General features: G+C 42.7%; 1 protein-coding gene across 1 annotated transcript in view; it reads right to left on the bottom strand.

Annotated features, from left to right (window-relative positions):
- SH3BGR (SH3 domain binding glutamate rich protein) overlaps nt 1-16,478 on the bottom strand; it is a 30,596-nt gene extending 14,118 nt beyond the window's left edge. The window contains exons 1-3 of the mRNA XM_054812786.1: nt 16,296-16,478; nt 8,353-8,538; nt 907-987 (exon numbers count right to left, since the gene is read on the bottom strand). Of these exons, the coding sequence (XP_054668761.1) occupies nt 907-987; nt 8,353-8,538; nt 16,296-16,340 (312 nt within the window). The 5' untranslated portion in view covers nt 16,341-16,478. The remainder of the gene's footprint in view (nt 1-906; nt 988-8,352; nt 8,539-16,295) is intronic.
- Nucleotides 16,479-21,515: the final 5,037 nt, after the last annotated feature.

Here is a 21,515-nt window from a genome sequence, read left to right as displayed (position 1 = left end):
CAGTTTTGGCAGCAGAGTTGGACCAGAAAGCAGATCTCATGCTCCAGGGCAGGTCTTCAGCCAGGTCACCACAATGCAGCAGAGTTCTCTGCTATCACTCTGGCTCATCACTGTCTTGATTAATTTCTTTTGTTGAATCACCCATGTTAAAGATGGCAACATTTGATTATCATCTAATGTGATCTTAGGATAAGAGAGCTGTAATGCTCTCAGTTATAAAACCTCTCATTAGAAGAAGACTCTGTTAAAGATAAAACACATTGCTTTCTGTAAAAGAAAAAACAAAACGAAACAAGCAAAGAAACATATTTTTCTTTTGTCAGAAATATATCAGAACACTCTCAAAATACAGTGGATGGAAAACAATGGGTAGACTTGCCGAAGGGACTACATGACATCCTGGGTAAGACTTTAAATTATCTCCTCAAGGCAGAGGGATCAAACACTGTGGTCCAGCCTGTGGGTACACACAGGGGATGGAATGGGTCCACACCCCAGCCCCTCTGTCGGTGGCCAGCACAAACCCTGTTTGCTCGAGGTTTGATGTAGTCAGGGGGAAGTGAAGGTTTCTTGTAATTAACACAACCTATAAATTGCATTAGGAAATCCTGAGTCATTTAAAAGCTGAACATGATAAAATACTGCTTTGTGTCAACAACAACAACAACAAAAATCATCAGCTGGAGGCATGGTAACAAGCCTGCAGTGAAAGAAGGGAAGGGAGAAGTATTTTCTAGTATTTACTGAACCAGCCACTTTTTTTTTTCCCCCTTAAGAACACTTTGCTGCACCAGCATCTAATATAATGCTTGTCACTGCCCTTATTTGACATGCTGAGTCACTGCCTCTCTTCATCTTTTATTAAAATCAAATAAATGGCCCCCATGGAAGGACAGCAGTGCATACCTTTGTGCCTGGAGGAGGAGCAAGACCCAGGAATGAATAAATAATATTTTCTTCTTTAGCAGAGAAAAAGGATTCAAAATCCTAAAAAAGGAACAAACAAACGAAAGAGAATTGGTAAAAAAGCACAAAGAGGAAGAGAGTAGCCCAAGTAAATCTTTCTTATATTGATGAGAATGACTATGCATTTGTACAAGTGTCTGCATTATCTAAGCCCCAGGAAGAAAACTCAGATAAAGAGAGTTTCACACTGGCTGGAAAAATGAACAAATGGGCAAATCTCTCCAGAGACTTACACTTTAATTATATCACATCTGTGTCAGAATCAGATAAAATTAAGCATCTCATTTTAATGCGCCCCAGCTGTACACACCAAAGCAAAGCTATTCCCATTAAAATGTTAAAATAAAACTTGCAGTGAGTAAGAACACAAAATAGGCCCTCAAAAACCCTGGGCAGGTTTATGGCGAACAAAAGGCATCAGTCAACATAATAGCACAAGTGAAATGATAATGAGGAAACTGTTTATTTTAAAGAAAGGCACTCTGGTTAGAAAATGCAATTACTTTTCAGACAAACTGTGTTGTTCCCTCTGACATATGTGTACCAGCCAAAATGTCTTGTCCACATGTGAACTGAAGTTATAAATCCTTATGTTAAATGCCCATTTTCTCTTCAGTGCTAATATAACTGAAAAGACACGAGGGATGGTTCCTATCCTGCCATCTAGAACTTGCATGATCTTTACTGTATTCACCTGTACAACTTTCCCATCAATTAAGGAAGCTCTGCTATTACTAGTTTGTTACTGGGAAGTTCATAACTCACATCTTACACAGGTAAAAATCAAGACATATTTAAGATCTTAATAGAAACTCTGGTCATAAGTGACTGGCCCACAACCACACAGCAGCTCTGTGTAGGACAAGGGACTGAAAGCATGTCTGCTGAGTCTAGACTACGGCCTTGATCATGTTATCATCCTCCCTCTCGTCCCAAATAACTCCAAAAATAGAAACCTGTAAAGAATAAGGTGCTGACTCATTCTTGAGACTTGTTTGTAAAGCTGGGTTAGGACCTGCTTTGTTTTATTGGGCTGTTTTAGTATTTCCAGAGAATAAATTATTGGCCAAGGGTAATCCTAGGGAAAGGTCAGAGTGGATGGTTTAGAAGTCACCTTAATATCAACAAGACTGGCATCAATGTTTTGAAGAGGCAACATAGCTTAACAGACAGGATAAATGACAGCCCATTTTACTGATTTATCTAAGGGACAGATGAGCTTTCACACAGACCTAATCACAGGCAGTGGGAACTGCCCAGTCTGGGCGAAGGCCCAGAGCACATTTTGCCCTGAGCAGGCAGAATACCTGCTGCTGCTCCAGGCCACCCTTTTCTCAAACCATCTCTTTGCTGTTTTCACGTTGCTGTGGGGCTCCCCTTCTTATCTAACTCAGGTCTGCCCTAAGTATTTAAGAAAGCCAGTGTCTGAAGTCTAACCCATAAACTTGGGATCAATACAGCAATGAAGAACACGAGGATTTTCTGCAATTCGAAGGGCTGGAATTTGACATGGCCCTTTGACAGGCCATACGAACACAGGAAACTTGTGTCCTCCTGCATACCACATACTCATGAAACAGTCTAAGCAAACTATGGTATGACATGTCAATAGCTGGGAAACAAAGAGAAGACTATAACAAGGAAGGGCCATGAAGTGAACTTGATATTTTATGTCTTGTTAGTTCCTCCCCAGAGGAAAAGCAGCAGACAGCAAATGTACTAAAAATCTCCAGAGACATATTGCCTTGTAGATAACCAGACCTGAGGTCACAAGCAAGATGTGTGAATGACCAGATGAACCCCTTATTAGAAAAGGATAGAACCTTCTATCATACCAGGTACTCCTTGGCAACTGGTAGTGTACAATGACATCCCACACTAAATGTGGTATCTCGCAGTAAATGAAGGTGACTTACTTTGCTTACACTGAGGAGCAAGCTATTATGTATTTAGCATGGGGTTAAAGCATGACTACAGTGATCAAGGAATAGTTTTTGCATTGTACATTTGCACTCTTACTTTTCTTATGGCAACTTGTTCACATCTCCATTCACTGAATGACCAATGATAACTGTTCCCAAGGCAGGCAGTAAGAAAAATGAGCAGGAACAATTTATTTCAGGAAAGCAATAATATTACATCTGTATGAGAAGACATAAATGGTCCAGGCAGAGGGTAGTGGTGTCATTTGTCTTTGGAACTAGTCTTTGAAAAATACAGTGAAACATTTTTTTTAATTATTTTTAAATACTCCCCAAGTTTTTCTTTATGATATGAGTGCATATGCATACACTCTACACTATCATCCTTTGTATGACCACTATGGAAATGCCAGGCAGCAAAACAGCAAACTCCAACTGGACGTCAGAGGAAAGTTCTTCCCCACACGAGTGATACGGCACCAGGTCAGAGCGCACAGAGGTGGCATGACAACGCCATCCTTGGAGACTATTGAAACTCAGGTGGCCAAAGCCCCAAGCAACATAAGCTAACTTTAAAGTTATCCCTGTTTTGAGCAGCAGGCTGGGCTAAGACCTCCAGAGGTCCCTATGATTTCTGTATATTTGACGTTAGCAGCTATATGAAGCATCTAATAAAAATCTTACCTAATAATTCAGAGATTCTTTAAAAAATATGTACATGGCTATTTTATTCTATGGATTTCAGTTTATAGAGAAAAGCACAGATTTCAGCTTACAGAGAAAACCAGTAGTTTAAATTCCATTTCTTTCCTAGTTTTCTAGGGTTTTTTGTTAAGCAAAAGCAAAGACAGGAGCAACAGAGTGCTCAATATATTTAGAAAGTGACACAGATGCAGACGTCTGTCTAGACATGAGCAAAGAAGCAGATTAAGAAAAAGATCAAATAAGAACATAATTGCCAACACTGATGGATTAGAATGGATACTTGAAATAGCCAGGCACATAAAAGTGAATCCATTCCTAATCTGTTTCTTCAAGTGGCAATACCAAAGATCTGAAAGAAAAATAAGATTCAAACTATATATAAGACAGACTTAAGCTTCTCTGCCCTCGTGGAAAAGCTGCTCCCAGTTGGTATATTTTCATAAATGCATCCATAAGAAACCTCAATTTTACAGTACAAGTTAGGAAGTGAAGCAGCTGTTCAGGGTCAGCCAGAAGATGCAGATGCTTTTACCTATCAGCAGAAATGAAGATTAGCAACAGGACTGCATTTACTTGCTTATTATGTCAGTCTATTCCAGCAGGAAAAGGAAGCCTCCTCACCTGTCCCCGGTATCCCCTTTCCTTACCCCCACCCCCAAAATTTCACTGAACTGCAGAATAGAGGATTGGAAAAGATCTCAAAGAACCATTTCTCCAAGGCAGGAACCACTACCCTATACCTGATAGGTGTTTCTCTAATCCATTGGTAATGACCTTTAATGAGATAATGAGACAATCTCCTGAAAACTACTTTTTTTTTCCTGATGTCTGATTTAAACTTTCCTTGCTGTATTTTTTGCTCATTACATCTTGTCCCACCTCCAGTGGGTGTGAGCAGAACACAGAATCATAGAATCATAGATTCATAGAATCATAGAAGGTTTGGGTTGGAAGGGACCTCAAAGATCATCTAGTTCCAACCCCCCTGCCATGGGCAGGGACACCCTCCACTAGACCAGGTTGCCCAAAGCCCCATCCAACCTGGCCTTAAAAGCTTCCAGGGATGGGGCATCCACAACCTCCCTGGGCAACCTGTTCCAGTGCCTCACCACCCTCACAGTAAAGAATTTCTTTCTAACATCTAATCTACATCTACCCTCTTTCAGTTTAAAACCATTACCCATTGTCCTATCACTCCATGCCTTTGTAAACAGTCCCTCTCCAGATTTCTTGTAGGCCCCCTTCAAGTACTGGAAGGCTGCTCTAAGGTCTCCCCAGAGCCTTCTTTTCTCCAGGCTGAACAACCCCAACTCTCTCAGCCTGTCCTCATAGGAGAGGTGCTCCAGCCCTCTGATCAACTTCATGTCCCTCCTCTGGACTCACTCCAACAGCTCCATGTCCTTCTTATGTTGGAGGCGCCAAAGCTGGACACAGTACTCCAGGTGGGGTCTCACGAGATTGGAATAGAGGGGAAGAATCACCTCTCTCGACCTGCTGCCGGTCACACTTCTTTTGATATGGTTGGCTTTCTGGGCTGCAAGTGCACATTGCCAGTTCACGTTGAGCTTTTCATCAACCAATACCCTGAGGAACACCACTCGTCATTGATTTCCACTTGGACACTGAGCCATTGACCGCAACTCTGAGTGCGACCATCCAGCCAATTCCTTATCCATCGAGCAGTCCATCTGTCAAATCTATGTCTCACCAATTCAGAGACAAGGATGTCGTGTGGGACAGTGTCAAATGCTTTGCACAAGTCCAGGTAGATGACATCAGTTGCACTTCCCTTATCCACCAACACTGTAACCCTGTCACAGAAGGCCACCAAACTTGTTAGGCACGATTTGCCCTTAATGAAAAATCCTAGAAGACAGGGTTATTTGGGTGGGAAGAGACCTCAGAAGATCTAGCCCAACCTCCTGCTCTAAGCAGGGTCAATACTTAATTCAGACTAATAATGAATTCATTTTCACTGCAGCCCTTAAAATATTTGAAGGTTGTCATGTCTCTCTCCAAATCCCTCTTTCTCAGGGTGAGGAAGGAAACCTTTTATCTTGAATTTTCATCTTCCAAGGCCAGTGCTCCCAGGCCAGCGTGCTGCTAATGTGTATATACATGCACACATGTGAATGGGAATCAAACATACAGGACAATCGACAGGAAAGGAAGTGAGAGAAAAGAGTGATCTCAGAAAGGAGAATGAGCAGAAATGAAATGTAACAAGTTTGACCTAAAAACAAGGGACTACCTGGGAATGAGGAAAGAAAAGAATTAGTAGGAAGGAGAAAGAGAAAATGTCCTACAAAAAAAAGAGGTGTAAAGAACTTGACTTGTTTAGCAAAGCAAAATGAAGATTAATAGAAGATATGATTCCCATTTACAACTACATTGGACTAGAGGTGTTTAAGCTAAAAGGTGATTTTGGCATACTAGGAAATGGGTATAAACTGGCTGCATATACCCAAGCCACAAATTTGAAGGTTTCTAGATGTCACGAGACTGAGACCCTTGAAGACTGTAGTAACAAGAGCAACATATTTTAAAGGGACTTTCATGAATTCAAGATACTGACTGGAGTCCATGACTCAGACAGACCTTTGCAATTCTCAGCCCTATTTTTAATAAAGTGGCTGGGGACAAAGGAAGTGGGACACAGGGGAAGACTTAAGATAGATCACGTAAACCTTAAACAGCATAAACCAGTTCCAGATTTCAGAACGACGGATCTGTTGGACCTACACAGGTTATGCAGGGAAGTAGAATGCAAATCCCCAGTTTTATATAATGCAGACATGTTGCAGAAGACATCATGTCACTTGGAGGAATTTTGCACCAGTTCGCAGGCCCTGGCCATGTTCTCAACCAGCCCACATAATCCCACTTCACAATTACTGTGCAGTTCCCTTAAGACACCTTCCACTGAGGAGAAGGGTAAAGCTCATGTACTGATATGGATGTCCCTACCTTATTTATTTGGAAATAATGATGCTATAAATTAATCTTTGTTATGCACCCACTGGGATCATTAGCTATGAACTTTGAGAGCTGGATACATTAGAATTCTGGAGACTGACAGACTAATTGTAAATTTGATTTAGTTTTTAAATCAGTAGCTGCAACCAATTTCTGGACCCCTTTCCACATGGAGGTGTCTTTGCAAAGGAGTCTTTCTTAGCTTAAATTTATTTCAAAATGTAGATTATTTGTCTTCCTGAAATAGCTTCAGACGTGGAGTTAAAACTGTATATTTATCATTTACTGGAAAGGCTGACCAGCTGCAACACTTTGTAAGGCAATTACTCTTTAATTCACTATACAACCTCTCCAAGGAATATCAAAAATATTTATTGCAACATTGGCTGCCACAAAATCCAGAGTAAGATATATCAAATTATACTTTTTATTGGTGCAGACTGGATGTTGAAATGCACATGAACTCTAACCGACTAAGTTCTCTTTTAAGATTCCTTTGAGAAAGTGAGGAAACAATTGCACTCTGTTATTCATACTAGCAACTTTTGCTCTGAGAGCACTGAAGTTAGTTCTGAAAACTTAGTGGCATGTAAATCCCTTCTCTCAAAACAACCTTTGCAGTAGTTCACACTGGATTTGTGGAGTAACTTAAAACTGGGCTCACTATGTCATCTGCGTTTCAGAGTACTTTGCAAGTTCATTTCAGCGACCATATCAAAGTACTTTCCAGACTATGCATTTCCATCCAGACTATGAGAAAAAAACTGTCTTAGATATCTCTTGATTCACGATCCTAATATTCATGCTGGTACAGTATTATCTATCATTGATTTGAACAAACTCTCTCAAGAGAAATAACCTGTTACAGGCATATATGAAAATATAAAAGCATCTGATGAGCATTACAATTTCTGTTATGAAGAGTTGGATATTTATTGAATAAGCAATATAGTTTCAATAATTCAAACCACATACTAGAACTATTCCAGTCAACTATAATTCCTATTTATTTCTATAGTATAATGGAAAAGAAAGATTCCTGTTCACAGCCCCTGGTGCCTCAGACATCTGCTTGACTTCCTAGCAGCCCAGATGAGTCTGCGTCAGACAAAGTATCAACACTCACCAAGCAAAACTAACTGAAAGTTCAAGAAGGAAAGTGTAATACAGCTAGAGATAGCAGATTAGCCTTGCTACGAACCCCACCAGTCTTGAGTAGCTCTGTATTGTCAAACCACGTAATTAAGCATTTACTACCCCAAGTGCAGCTGAGCTGTCCTCATAGTCTACATTTGGTTATCCTGAGATATTGTGTGAAGAAGCCATAGTATCACCTAGACGGTACTGCCTGTGGTCTTCAGGAGCTAAAGTGAGAGTGCAGGCAGAGACCCAACAGCCGGACAACGTGTGAGTGAGCCACACAGCAGGAGGCAGGAGAATGTGAGAGGAAAACACAGAGCTCCTCACACGCGGCAAACTCCACGCCTTGTAGTCAGCTCTGGGTCCTGCATAGGCTCTGGGTCTGCAGGGGATAATCCATATAGTCTGTTAAGCAGAGTTTCTCTAGTCAGTTTTCCCTCCGTGTGTATTTTTCTTTTAAAAAGGAATAATCTCTTGTTTCATTGCCTTTCTGTGCCTAAAAAATGCTTTTGAAGAATTGTTCTTTCAAAGTGAATATCAGATTGTCTTAAGGAGTTTGTTTGACACTTCCCACTAATGGAAAAGTTACTTTCTGTGAAAGAAGACTCTCTGGAGGTATTTAAATTTCCAAACAGCTTCTTACCCCACAGTACCGCTCCTCATTGAAGATCTGTGGAGGGAGGGGAATTCCATTTTGAGGCTTTTTTTCACCCGGGACATTCTCTCTCATCCATTTCCTATTGTCTTCATCACCTGCTATGTCCATTTGCTGAAAGTCAATCTTGTTGGCCTCTAAAAAGCCCACTACTTCTTGCTGTTTCTTTTTGATCTGGTTAGGAAAGAGAAAAAACAGAATTCCTTCTTTAGAAAGAAAATTGTTTTCTAAAAGCAACTGCTATTACAAGCAGAACTAATGCAAGGATGTCAAGTGGGATCCACTACTCCAGTAGCCCCCAAACTTTTTGAAGCTGAGATTTGACACAGATTCTCAGCACCCAAAGCACCGCCATTACCTCCCTCCCCCACCCCCCACCACCAGCTTCTTTCTTTCCTCCCTGGAAGCAGTGATTCCTCCATCTAAGAAACGAGGCTCAGCAGGAAGCCTCCTACTCTGTTCCCAGATCTCTGAGTGTGGTGTACAGATACCTAAGCTAATCTTGCCTAAAGTCAGCACAGGTCTGAGACTGTACATATTCTCCTCAACATGTAACAGTCTCCTTTTTGAACTCATGAAATATGACATTTAGCTTTCTGTGAGCCACATGTTTCTCTCTGTCCCTGTTCTTTAATGCTAGGCATATTTAAATATGAGTGAAAGCTCAATGAAAATCCAGTACAGCTTAACTCCTGTGCTTGAACATTTCCCACATTACAGAATGATGTTCTAGTTGGACCGTGAAGAACATATGACATACAAATAAAGCCTGTTATACACAGCTTTTGTGCCACCTAAAATTCAGTCATGGCCCTTATTCCCTTTTATGCTAATTCTGTATAGACTTAGGATGCAGGCTTCAAGGTTATAACTTATCCCTTTACTTTGAGGATGTAATACTCACTATGCTTCTCTACTAAAAGGATGCTACTCCTAAACAACATTCAAAGCACTTCCCCATTTTGTATACATCTAACTTGTCTGCAAGGCCAAACTTTAGCCCTACAAGTACTGGAGCATTTGAAGTGCACAGTTTGGACTGATCTGTAGACATTCTCTCAAGCTGCTCTTTGGTCACAGGCAACTAAATTACAATCTAGCACAATCACGTTCCGGATGCGACTCTCTTCTCCTCCCAGTTATGCTACTCCATGCAGCAAGTTAGTGTCCTGTATAGATGGTACCTAGAATGCTGTATCAAGGTATTTTGCTATAGGACAGCTAGATGCTCTATCAAGGTAATATTTACATATCAGCCATCATAAGATTTGAAACCATGTCTTCCACTAGTCAGACATCTGAACAACTGAATTTAAAGTGACACCGGGCTAGCGTAAATCAGTCTGAGACAGACAATGAGACAAGAAATAATTCATGGATTATGTATTTCTATAATCTAATAAACCTGAAAAGCTGAAGTAGAGTGATAGCCTATTACATCAGAAGAATGAATTTTCATGATTAAGGATAAAATTTCTTTTTCTTGTTTAAATAAGGAAGTATCTATCTACACAGCTATGCTTGCTTATAAAAAATAACAAACATAAGATGCTGTACATTGTTATGACAACAACAGAGGTTTATGGTGAGCTAAAAAAAGTACATCACTTTGAATGGAAACACTAATCCAAAGTGTTCAAAAGCCATGCAGTCAACAGATATCGAAGGTGCTTATTTATATTCTTATTTTCACTTTTTAAACAGAGGTCATTTTCTTAATGGCTGTTTAGCTGCACAGTTATTTGCAGAACACATTCATCAGGTTGCAGAAAGGATTGCTTGAGGGACACTTCATTGGAGGAAGTGGCAGCATAGTGTTTGTATAAATGGTTAATAAAATCTGCATGAGCCAGTACTAAGAGTTTCACCACATGTTCTGAAAGCCAGTGTACTCAGGCGCTGTCAGCTGCAATTTCAGCGTCAGCTTGTCTCTTTGGTCACAAGCACTGAAGTAGATATGGCTCCTGGAACAGCTAGTGCCCCCGATGCGTAGTGCCTCTGAGGAGATAATGCAAACTGAGCTATAGACTCTGCTCCCTCGGTTATGGCTGTCACTATAACTTTTAGAATTAAACCTGGATAAACAATTTTTCTGCAGCTTGAGGTTTTTAATACACAGGAGGCTCAGACAGAACCAGGATTGAAAGCAAAAATTAGGAGAGGGTTGTGGGAAAAAGGAATGCTGAGGAAAAATAAAAAGTTATATGCAATTATGCCTGCATAAGGAAAAGGCAAGATGTTTCTCATTATGATAGCAACAATAAACTATGCAGAAGATGTATTGTGTCTTAAGGCTTACAATTACTAGGGTTTAGGTAGAGCAAAACACTTGGGACGCATGCGAAGTATGAAACCATGAAGCAAACCTTTGCTGTGGCTGGCACTAGGTAGCTGGGCAGCCAAAAGAATCTCTCCAGCAAACAGCACTCAAAGAGGGAAATTTTCCAGGACGTAAGAACACAGAGGACATGCAAAGGTTTTCCCAGAATGGATGAGATTGCAGGAGCTTGTTTGTGCCCTCACTTGTGTCTGATGGCATGGGAAGAATTCAGATTACTTGGGCATAGATTCCCTGGAAAGTGGTGGTGAGCAGGATATTATTTCATCAATGTCATTTTCCCTTTCAACAAAGCTTAAGTTCTACCATCCCTAGCTGCTAGTCCTTTAAAATACGAAAAAAACCCAAACCTGTTTAAAATAAATTTTATCTAGCTAGAGTGTAAGAGTTACAGATAATATTAGCTTCACCTCATGCATAATTAAATATTATCATCTATATCCTCACAATCCAGATCATTCATGTTGACCAGCTGCCTATGGCGGAAGCAAACAGTACATAGTCAACAATTTACAGCAAGAGGAACATTAATGTTGGTAGGCAGAGCTGCTGCAGATTCTGGTTCTAACACTACATGGACAATCTATTCCTGATAATTATTCTTATTTACCACCCCCTAACCTCTGATTTGACTTGAAATTGATTTGAAATTTGATCTCAGGTTTATATATGGCTAGATTCATAGTCATGCATGTCAACCCCCTACCCTGTATTTTAGAGGACATAAATCAAATAGTCTACATTTTCCTCAGTTTTTCTGAGACCTATAGATTTGAAGGTAGGGAAGTTCATAAAATGTCACCAAAAATGCTGGGAATAAAAGGATTTTAGAGGTGTCCTAACCATGAGCAGCACCAAGCAAGACTTTGGGAGATTTCCTCTGTGTAAGACATGAACCCTTTCTCCTATGGTTCATGGTACCACAGAACCTTGAAGAACCCATTTCTGAACACCTTTGTGGCTAGCAACAAAATTATTTTATTTTTTTACTGCTTGCTTCAAGCCAAGCATTTTGTACATTTTAGCACTATAAATAAGTGTCTCCACTTCTGATTGCTTTAATGCATAGTTCAATATCAGCTAAGTTTGGAGCAGAAAGATAATAAAGCTGAAGTTATTTAAAATAAATTTTTGAATTGTTGAGGGGAAAAATACAGAGTGCAGATTTGCTTTAAAGCCACAGTGAATTATATCATTCAAGCATCTGATCCAGAGCACCAGAATGTTACTGGGTTCACTGCATTCACTTTTAAAAACTATTTATTAACATGATAACCAGTTGAAATAGTAGTGTGACTGTGTAATACATAGAATAGAAAATTTTTTCATTCTTTACTAATGATCCTCTGCTGATTTACACCAGAGGAGGCTGGGCCCATCTTATTTTGAAATTCAAAATGAACAACATGCATTTGATGGAGATCAGCCACATTGAAGAGAGCACCAGTACTACTAGGACAATTTTGACCTCTTCAGGGATTAAATTAATTTAATTAATTAAATTAAATTAATTCTTCTCAGGAAAAACTGTACAAAGCTGATACAGAATTTGGTTTTAATAGGATTTTAGTGATATATTGGGGTTTGTGCTGGCTCCTTGCATGAGTGAGTTTTATTTTATATATACCAAAACTCATTAAAGGTTCATTGAAAGGATATCTTCCAGCCATTTTAATCAGTAAATGTAGAAAACTACTCCAGCTGAACATTGTGTTTACTTGGCATTGCAGTTATGTATCAGTAATCTGAACACATGCTGCCTTCCGAGATTGCTACAGCTATACATACACTCAACATGCCAGAAAGGAGGAAATATGGAGGCATATTGCCATGCAAAGATGCCATACCCTTCTTTCCAGTATATGTCTGGGATCTCACTAACAGCTTTTGTGGGCTGCTAACATACAGCGGAGACTGGCGTTAATCTTAAGCTTAAAACCTATTACAGTTCACTGGCATTAGCTATATTTCTTAGCAGTAATAAACCACAGTAGCAATGTTACCAGCTCGAAATGGCTGGATAAAGCTTGCCTATTGCTCAGCGTTCAGTGTGGCATACGCATCCCTTCACTGCAGTCCAAGAGGAAAGGAGCTAGTTACAGCTGCTAGCTGGGAGGAGATACAAGGAATGCGTATAGCAGAGGGAAGATCTCGGTTCAGCTAGTGCTAAAGACATGATACGCTTAGTTTTCATTGCATAAGTCACCTCTGAATGTCAGTGTTTAATCAAAGTACACTCGTACAACTGCCTTGCTGAACTACAGCCTACAGCTACTGAACTACTCCTATAGCTGGAGGGGCAACAGTTTGCACCTGAGGCACACAAGGTGATGATGGCCCCAACACGCACATACTGAATGTCTGCACTGGGATTTCAGTCACAGTCACAAATGTCCCCAGAAAATGGATGAGTGGCAAAGGAGGTAGAGACATCGCTTCTTTGGTCAACCAAAGGAGACCAAACCAGGAGACCAAACAGGAGCAAAAAGTCATGAGGTTATGCAGGGAGACAATTAGAAGGGCCAAAGCCCAGCTAGAACTTAACCTGGCTACTGCCATTGAAGACAATAAAATGTTTCTATAAATACATCAGCAGCAAAAGGAGGGCTATGGAGAATCTCCATACTTTACTGGATGCGAGGGGAAACATAATGACAAAGGATGAGGAAAAGGCTGAGGTACTTAATGCCTTCTTTGTCTCAGCCTTCAGCAATAAGACCAGTTTTTCTCAGGGTACCCAGCCCCCTGAGCTGGAAGACAGGGACAGGGAGAAGAATGAAACCCCCATAATCTAGGAGGAAATGGTTAGTGACCTGCTACACCACTTAGACACACACAAGTCTATGGGGCTGGATGGGATCCACCCAAGGGTACTGAGGGACCTGGCAGAAATGCTCACGAAGCCACTTCCCATCATTTATCAACAGTCCTGGCTAACCAGGGAGGTCCCAGTTGACTGGAGGTTAGCCAATGTGACACCCGTCTACAAGAAGGGTCAGAAGGACAATCCAGGGAACTACAGGCCTGTCAGTCTGACCTTGGTGCCAGGGAGGGTTATGGAGCAGATCATCTTGAGTGCTATCACACAGCATGTACAGGACAACAAGGTGACCAGGCCCAGTCAGCATGGGTTTATGAAAGGCAGGTCCTGCTTGACCAACCTGATCTCCTTCTATGACAAGGTGATCTGCTTAGTGGATGAGGGAAAGGCTGTGGATGTTGTCCACCTGGACTTTAGTACTAAGCCTTTGACACCGTTTCCCACAGCATTCTTCTGGAGAAATTGGCTGCTCATGGCTTGGACAGGTATACGCTTCGCTGGATAAAAAATTGGCTGGATGGCCAGGCCCAAAGTGTTGTGGTGAATGGAGTTACATCCAATTCGCGGCTGGTCACAAGCGGTGTTCCCCAGGGCTCAGTGCTGGGGCCAGTTCCCTTTAATACCTTTATCAATGATCTGGACAAGGGGATCAAGTGCACCCTCAGTCAGTTTGTATACGACACTAAGTTGTGCGGGAGCGTTGGTCTGCTTGAGGGTAGGAAGGCTCTACAGAGGGATCTGGACAAGCTAGATCGATGGGCTGAGGCCAACTGTATGAGGTTCAACAAGGCTCAGTACTGGGTCCTGCACTTGGGTCACAACAAGCCCATGCAACGGTACAGGCTTGGGGAAGAGTGGCTGGAAAGCTGCCTGGTGGAAAAGGACCTGAGGGTGCTGGTCGACAGCTGGCTGAATATGAGCCAGCAGTGTGCCCAGGTGGCCGAGAAGGCCAACAGCATCCTGGCTTGTATGAGACACAGTGTGGCCAGCAGGAGTAGGGAAGTGATGGTCCCCCTGTACTCGGCACTGGTGAGGCCGCACCTCAAGTCCTGTGTTTACTTTTGGGCCCCTCACTACAAGAAGGACATTGGAGTGTGTCCAGAGAAGGGCCACAAAGCTGGTGAAGGGTCTGGAGAACAAGTCTTATGAGGGGCATCTGAGGCAACTGGGAGTGTTTAGCCTGGAGAAAAGGTGGCTGAGGGGAGACCTTATTGCTCTCTACAACTACCTGAAAGGAGGTTGTAGCCAGGTGGGTGTTGGTCTCTTCTCCCAAGTAACAAGGAATAAGACAAGAGGAAATGGCCTCAAGCTGTGTCAGGGGAGGTTCAAATGGGATGTTAGCAAATATTTCTTCACTCAAAGGGCTGTCAAGCATTGGAACAGGCTGCCCAGGGAAGTGGTTGAGTGGATACCCTGGAGGTATTTAAAAGACGTGTAGATGTGGCGCTTAGGGACATGGTTTAGTGGCATGGAATTGGCAGTGCTAGGTTAATGGTTGGACTTTATGATCTTAAAGGTCTTTTCCAACTTAACAATTCTATGCTTCTATGATTCTATGAGTCTATGAAAAGACTGCCAATGCACAGCATATGGCAATTTATAAAGCTACTTGAGCAGTAACTGCTAGATTACAAATTACCAAACCTCCAGTTTCCACCCCCCTCTTCTTTTTTTCCCTTGCATCTGAGGTTTCTTATTTAAAAAAAAAAAGGAATGCTAAAATGTCAATAGTAAATTGGGAGTGTCAGGCTTAGTGATAGGCTGGCGAGACAAGCTGATGAGAGAACTGCAAACTTCCTCTGCCGTATTTCAATTTGAATTTTAGTGAATGACCCTTGGTTCATTTTCTAGAGATGATGTCCCCATGAACAGGGGGGTGTTTTGTGGAGCTTGTCAACTCTGGAAGCTTCTTAAAGACACGGAGCTGGTGTCAGAGAGACAGAGATGTAGTTACAGATATGTGCAAGCACCAGCCAGTTTGTTTAGCCATGTCACTGGGAGTGAGTGACTGCCAAAGGAAAACTGCAATCTGAGCTCATCTGGGAACTGGATATAAAAGGAAACAGTCCTTTCCCGGTTCCCACCTCCCACGGACTTCCAACCTCCCTACTATTCACATGCCCTTCTCTTCAGCTGATACACTATGCTGACAGCTACAGCAGTAGATCTCAATACTAAAAATCATAAGTACAGCATTTCAAGAGACACACACACCCAAAAAAAAAATCCAACCCCACCCCAAGAAAAAACAAAACACAAAAAAATCCCAGAAAAACCTAGAGAAAGGGAGGGGAGTGGGAAAGAATTTTTTGCTGCATACCTTTCTTCAGCTTACTTTGGCTCCAGGATCTTTCTTAGACAGAGTTCCCCTTTTGCAGAAGCAGTGTCCTAAAATCTCTTTTAAAAACAAATACCTTAATTTCTGCTGTAAACTATCTACCTTAGCTTTTGTGCAAATACCATATCCACTTTTTCCTTCTTCAGTGAATATATATTGCATATACTTTTTCAAACAGAAGTAAATCTATTAAATGACAGATAATTTATATGTAAATGTTATACCTGTAGTAAAATCTCGCATGCAAGCAAGCCTGCATTAATATGAATTCTCTACATCTTGAGTAGCTTTCAAGAATAAGGTGCACAATGCAGACTACAAGAAATTCAGTGGGGTTTTTTCCCTATACAAACTCAGGTTGTCCTGGGATCTTCTAGGCTAATTTACCAACCTGATCCCAGCAGAAAGAGGAGTATGTTAAATAAGACACCTACCGCTGTAGACCCCGAAGATGTGGCTACAAAGACTTTGATCACCATGTTGACAGTGATGAAAATGAATCAGCAGAGCACGTCTGCTATCCACAAGTCACCACAGTCCCAAGAGGAATCCAAGCGTTCAGCAGCTCCCGGGCTAAGCTGGGTCCTAAATGGATGCCCCCCCTCAGCAGCTTTGGCCTCTCCCTCTCCCCGTGGTCCTGGGTTTTCCCACTCCATTGGCTCTTAGGTATTTTGGGACGAGGGGCCAGTAGAGGATTGGTTAGTAAGAGGAGCCATAGCAAGGGGTTTGCACCTGCCCCTGGCCTTATTGCATTAGATTGACAGGGTGGCAGTCCAAAAAAGGCAAAGGAGAGTAGTGCACCAATGAGACAGGGCTCGAGAAATATTTGGGAGAGGGGGAAGGGACAAGTGAGAAGGGAGAAGGGACAGGGAGAAGGCAACTTAGTGCTGGGGGCAATCACAAAGCTGTCGGGTAACATTTAATGTTGCATGGGCACTGTCACAGATACCTCCTGCATAAAAGGGCTTGCGCCCTCTCCCTGACCACAACAAGGAGGCTTGGGAGTTGTATCTGCAAATTTTACATGATAAAAAGGGGAAGGAGGAATGGGAGGGCAAGGGGACCACAGATGCAGGAGTAATTATAGCAGAGATCATATTGAAATAAGCCTCGGTTACAAACGCTCTCAGCTTTAAAGAATTCAGATCATCATCCTCTCTGCAGGGCTCAGGGACTTCTCAGAAATAAATATGTGTCAGTACACTTCCCAACACTGAGGAAGGTGATTTGGCCGACTCTACATATCCAGAACCTATTGTATTTTCTCGTCCTTTTTGCATCATCAGTGAAAATTGCCAGGGCACAAAGTGCAAGAGAAGGTCCAGAATACTTGGCAAAAAATATGCCATTCTACTGTGTTATCCAGGATGTTCTTTTTCCTTCTGGTTGCCGCCTTCTGCCCCAGAGATGGTGACAATTCAGTGGCTGCCTGCAAGTATTTGCTTAAGGAGGTCTCTCAGCATGAGAGGTATTTTAAGAATGTTAAACGGTAACAGATTACTTTGAAATTTTAAGGGCCAAGTTTGTTTCTACTGTAAGCAACATGCCACTGAGCTCAGTAAAGCTGACCCTATGTTAGAGGTGAAACTGGCCTAGGTTTTAAAAAGTGCTGACAAACATTTCAAACATTGAGATTGAATATAGTAGTGTCCAATCCTGAAAATACTTAGAATTGAATGCAATACATTCTTTCAAGGGTTTATTAGGTAGGACCTAATGCACAATAGTAAAGATGCTCTCAAAAGTAAGTTTTTTGTCTGTGCAAACCATTGTGTGAAGCTGGAAATGTAGTATTCCATGTATGGAACAGGGATCCTGAAAAACCTCACTGAAAACTAAGAATAACAGTAAGGGTAGTTTGCAGTTTACTGCGGCTCACCATCTGTCATTTCTTTTTACTTTTGAGAGGCAATAGGAGATCCAGCAAAAAGAAAAGCCTCTTAGAATTAGGTATTTTCAGAGTATTTTCCTGTAAAAGAAAAAAAAAACAAACCCAAACCTCACCTTGGTGCAAAAATATAAATTACTGCCAGAAGTTATTACACATGCTTCTTTCTCAGATTTTGTATGTAGGTATAGCCTAGTAAATTCAATGGCAATGACTGGCCATTTGGAACATACCGTTTCCAAATTAATTTATTTGGTTACTAGTGCTCTGAAGAAGTACAAACAAAGGATGTAGTGGCCTTCAAAGCCATGCAAGTATAGCGATACTAGTAATTAATACTCAAAGCGGTAAATATGAGACACTGGAACAGGTTGCCCGGAGAGGTTGTGGATGCCCCATCCCTGGAAGTGTTTAAGACCAGGTTGGATGGGGCTTTGGGCAGCCTGGTCTAGTGGAGGGTGTCCCCGCCCGCAGCAGGGGGGTTGGAACTAGATGGGCTTTGAGGTCCCTTCCAACCCAAACCATTCTGTGATTCTATGATCAAACATCCACGGTCAGGACTGGCCCAAAATTACCAATTAATGCTGTCTCCTGTTCTACTTCACAGCTGAAATGCCCACTGAACTACACAGGAAAAAAACAGGATGCTGCCCAAATCCTCTGCCCACCCAGGCCGTGGCAGGTGAGGGCTTTAGGGCACAATTCTCATTGTTTCCAGCCTTGAAGAAAAATATTGCTCCAGCTGCTTCCATTCCCCTTTTTCAGCATAAAAATGTTTCGTGTAAACCCGAAGCCTGTTGGGTTCAACCTGTGTGCTCTCAGGGCTTGCACCACACCACACGAGGTGATGCGAGAGGACACGACCAACGTGAGGTGCCTCTACGGGCACCATGAGGTGGCCTATAGCTCATGGCACGGAGGGACCAGCTACCTGCACATCACATTGTCAAATTCCCATTAAGACCCCGGTGGGGTACAGAAATAAGAGGGTGGAAATACGCAGACCTCGCTGCAGGGTGAGGGGCGAGGGAAGGGGACGAGGGCGGTGGCACGGGCGGGCAAGGCCGCCGCAGCGGCTACGACTACAGCTCCCAGGGTGCCCCGCGGCCGCCGCCTGTCCCCATGGCAACGGCGACGCGCCTCTCGGCCGAGGAGGCCGGTAATGGCGGCGGCAGGGGAAGACGCTCGGGAGGCCGGGAGAGGACGGGGCAGGCCAGGGTGGGCAGTGGGGCCAGGGCAGGGCGGAGGTGGGGAGTGATGGAGGACATTTCTTGAGAGGGCAGAGGGGAAGGTGGGATTCCTTGCCAGGGGGTGCCCAGTGGCAAGGGGCTGCTCTCCCGCTATGGACTGGGAGAGCAGAGCAGGGCAGTGTCAGGCTGGTGGCAGGGCGTGGGGCTGGGTGCCAGGGCCTCGAGGTGGCTGTCAGGGCCTGAGGCTGGGAGTTGAGGTACTGAGTTGGCTGTCGGGGTGGGGTGCCAGGGCATCGTGGGGGGGCTGCAGGGCTTCTAGGCCTCTGACACGGTTGGGGAGAGTGGCATGGCAGTTGGACCCCACCAGCACCTTGGGGAGCCCTGCACTCATGAGAGTGGTGAGGGAGCTCTGGCTTGCATGGACCACACCAGGGAGCTGTTTGGGGCCCTTGGAGTAGCCTGAAGGCAGGTCTGAGGGCCCTGGATATGCCCTCACCCTTCCTGTGTGAGCAGGTGGGCCCTGGCACTCGGCTTGGTTCCCATGAGGCTCAGGGCTTGGCTGGGAAGTCAGAGGGTGTTCTACCTGGACTCCCCCTTCATTTACTTACTCTGGTTTTGCACACAGACTACAATTAGTGACAGTTTTGCAGTTTCTGGGTGCTTGAAATGACACTTCATCTTTGACAGAGAGATTGTGACCAGCAGGTCGAGGGAGGTGATCCTGCCCCTCTACTCCACTATTGTGAGACCCCACCTGGAGTACTGCGTCCAGCTCTGGGGGCCCCAGTACAGGAGAGACATGGAGCTGTTGGAGAGAGTCCAGAGGAGGGCCACGAAGCTGATCAGAGGGCTGGAGCACCTCTCCTATGAGGACAGGCTGAGAGAGTTGGGGTTGTTCAGCCTGGAGAAAAGAAGGCTCCAGGGACATCTAATTTCGGCTTACCAGTTTCTGAAGGGGGCCTACAGGAAAGCTGGAGAGGGACTGTTTATCAGGGAGTGTAGTGACAGGACAAGGGGTAATGGGTTCAAGCTGAAGGAGGGTCGATTTAGATTAGATGTTAGAAAGAAATTCTTTACTGTGAGGGTGGTGAGGCACTGGAACAGGTTGCCCAGAGAGGTTGTGGCTGCCCCCTCCCTGGAAGTGTTCAAGGCCAGGTTGGATGGGGCTTTGGGCAACGTGGCCTAGTGGAGGGTGTCCCCGCCTGTGGCAGGGGGATTGGAACTAGATGATCTTTGAGGTCCCTTCCAACCCAAACCATTCTATGATTCCATGATTCTATGATTTGACCTTAATTATTTTTGTTCCTGCATTTCTTCCTTCAACATACATTCTCCTAGTGTTTGTCCATTTCAGCCCCCCTTCAGCTACTGCTTTTTTTTTTTATTTCTATAGTAATATCTTTCATTTCATTTCTCTGTTACTTGTCCTTCACCTTTTGTTTTTCTGTCTTCTCCTTTTCCATTTTATTTACTTCTCAACATCTGCTCTTGAAGCTGGATGGTGAGGTTCAGCCCACACTTCTCATCAAAACAAATTAAAGCAGTGGTTTTAAGTTTAAGCTATTTTGATTTAAAGACAATTTGGCCAGAAAGTGTCGACAGTGCTAAATCAAATTTAAACAGAAATACAAATCTATGTACCAAGCTGGCCTTTGCCTAATCCTCGTCTTAAAATACGAGGTCCCATCTCCTAGGGGTTATTGCACTGGCTCAAATTTAGTAGGACACTGGGCATTCCTCAGTCTTCCACAAGGAAGAGTTGGTCATGTAAGGGAATGAAGAGTAATGAAACTGTTTTGATTCAACCTAGAACATTTTGTGCAATCCTAAATTACACTTTTTCATTTTCTTTGGGAGTTATGTGATTCCCCTCTTCCCTTTAAGAAATGTAATTTAATTTAAAATAAAATGCTACCACAAAGCAAAAATGCCAACAAAGGAGTTAGAATGTTCTAAAAATATCTTCTCATTTTTTTTATTGAAGGCTTCTTGTTAAAATCCATCTGAACTAAAATATCATTTTAACCCCCCTCAAATTTCTTTTACATAATTGCTCTGCCACTTTTAGACTCCCCCAAATATACAACTTATTCTACTACTGGGTAGTAGAATTCTGCATCTATAAAACTATGGTCTGAGTAGTCTTCATGTGATATGAAGAAAATGAAGTGGATTGAACCATATCCCAAGAAATATTTTTTACCAGAACCACAGTGTTTAAATAATGCTGCCAGGAGTATGAAGTATTCTATTCTTCCACTCTCCAGTAGCCTCAAGTAGAGAAAAAAAAAATGAGGTTTAACAGATATTTACAAAGACATAGAAAATTAGTCAGCATTCTATATTTTATGTTAAATATGGTTTTTTTAGAAAGCCAAACAATTAGAGGAGTTTGTTTTGTTTGAAAATTAGACTATTGAGAAAAGACAATTCCAGAGGAAACAGCAATGTTACTTAGAACCTGATCAAACAAAATGAGATCATCATCTCATCAGAGAACCACATCTCTGATAACAACAGTGCATTACAGGTGATATTTTCTAGAATTGTATAGGTGTGAAGACATGCAGATAAGT

The sequence above is a fragment of the Grus americana genome, chromosome 1 (assembly GCF_028858705.1).
Source record: "Grus americana isolate bGruAme1 chromosome 1, bGruAme1.mat, whole genome shotgun sequence".
NCBI lineage: Eukaryota > Metazoa > Chordata > Aves > Gruiformes > Gruidae > Grus > Grus americana.
This window is presented reverse-complemented; position numbering and strand designations above follow the sequence as displayed.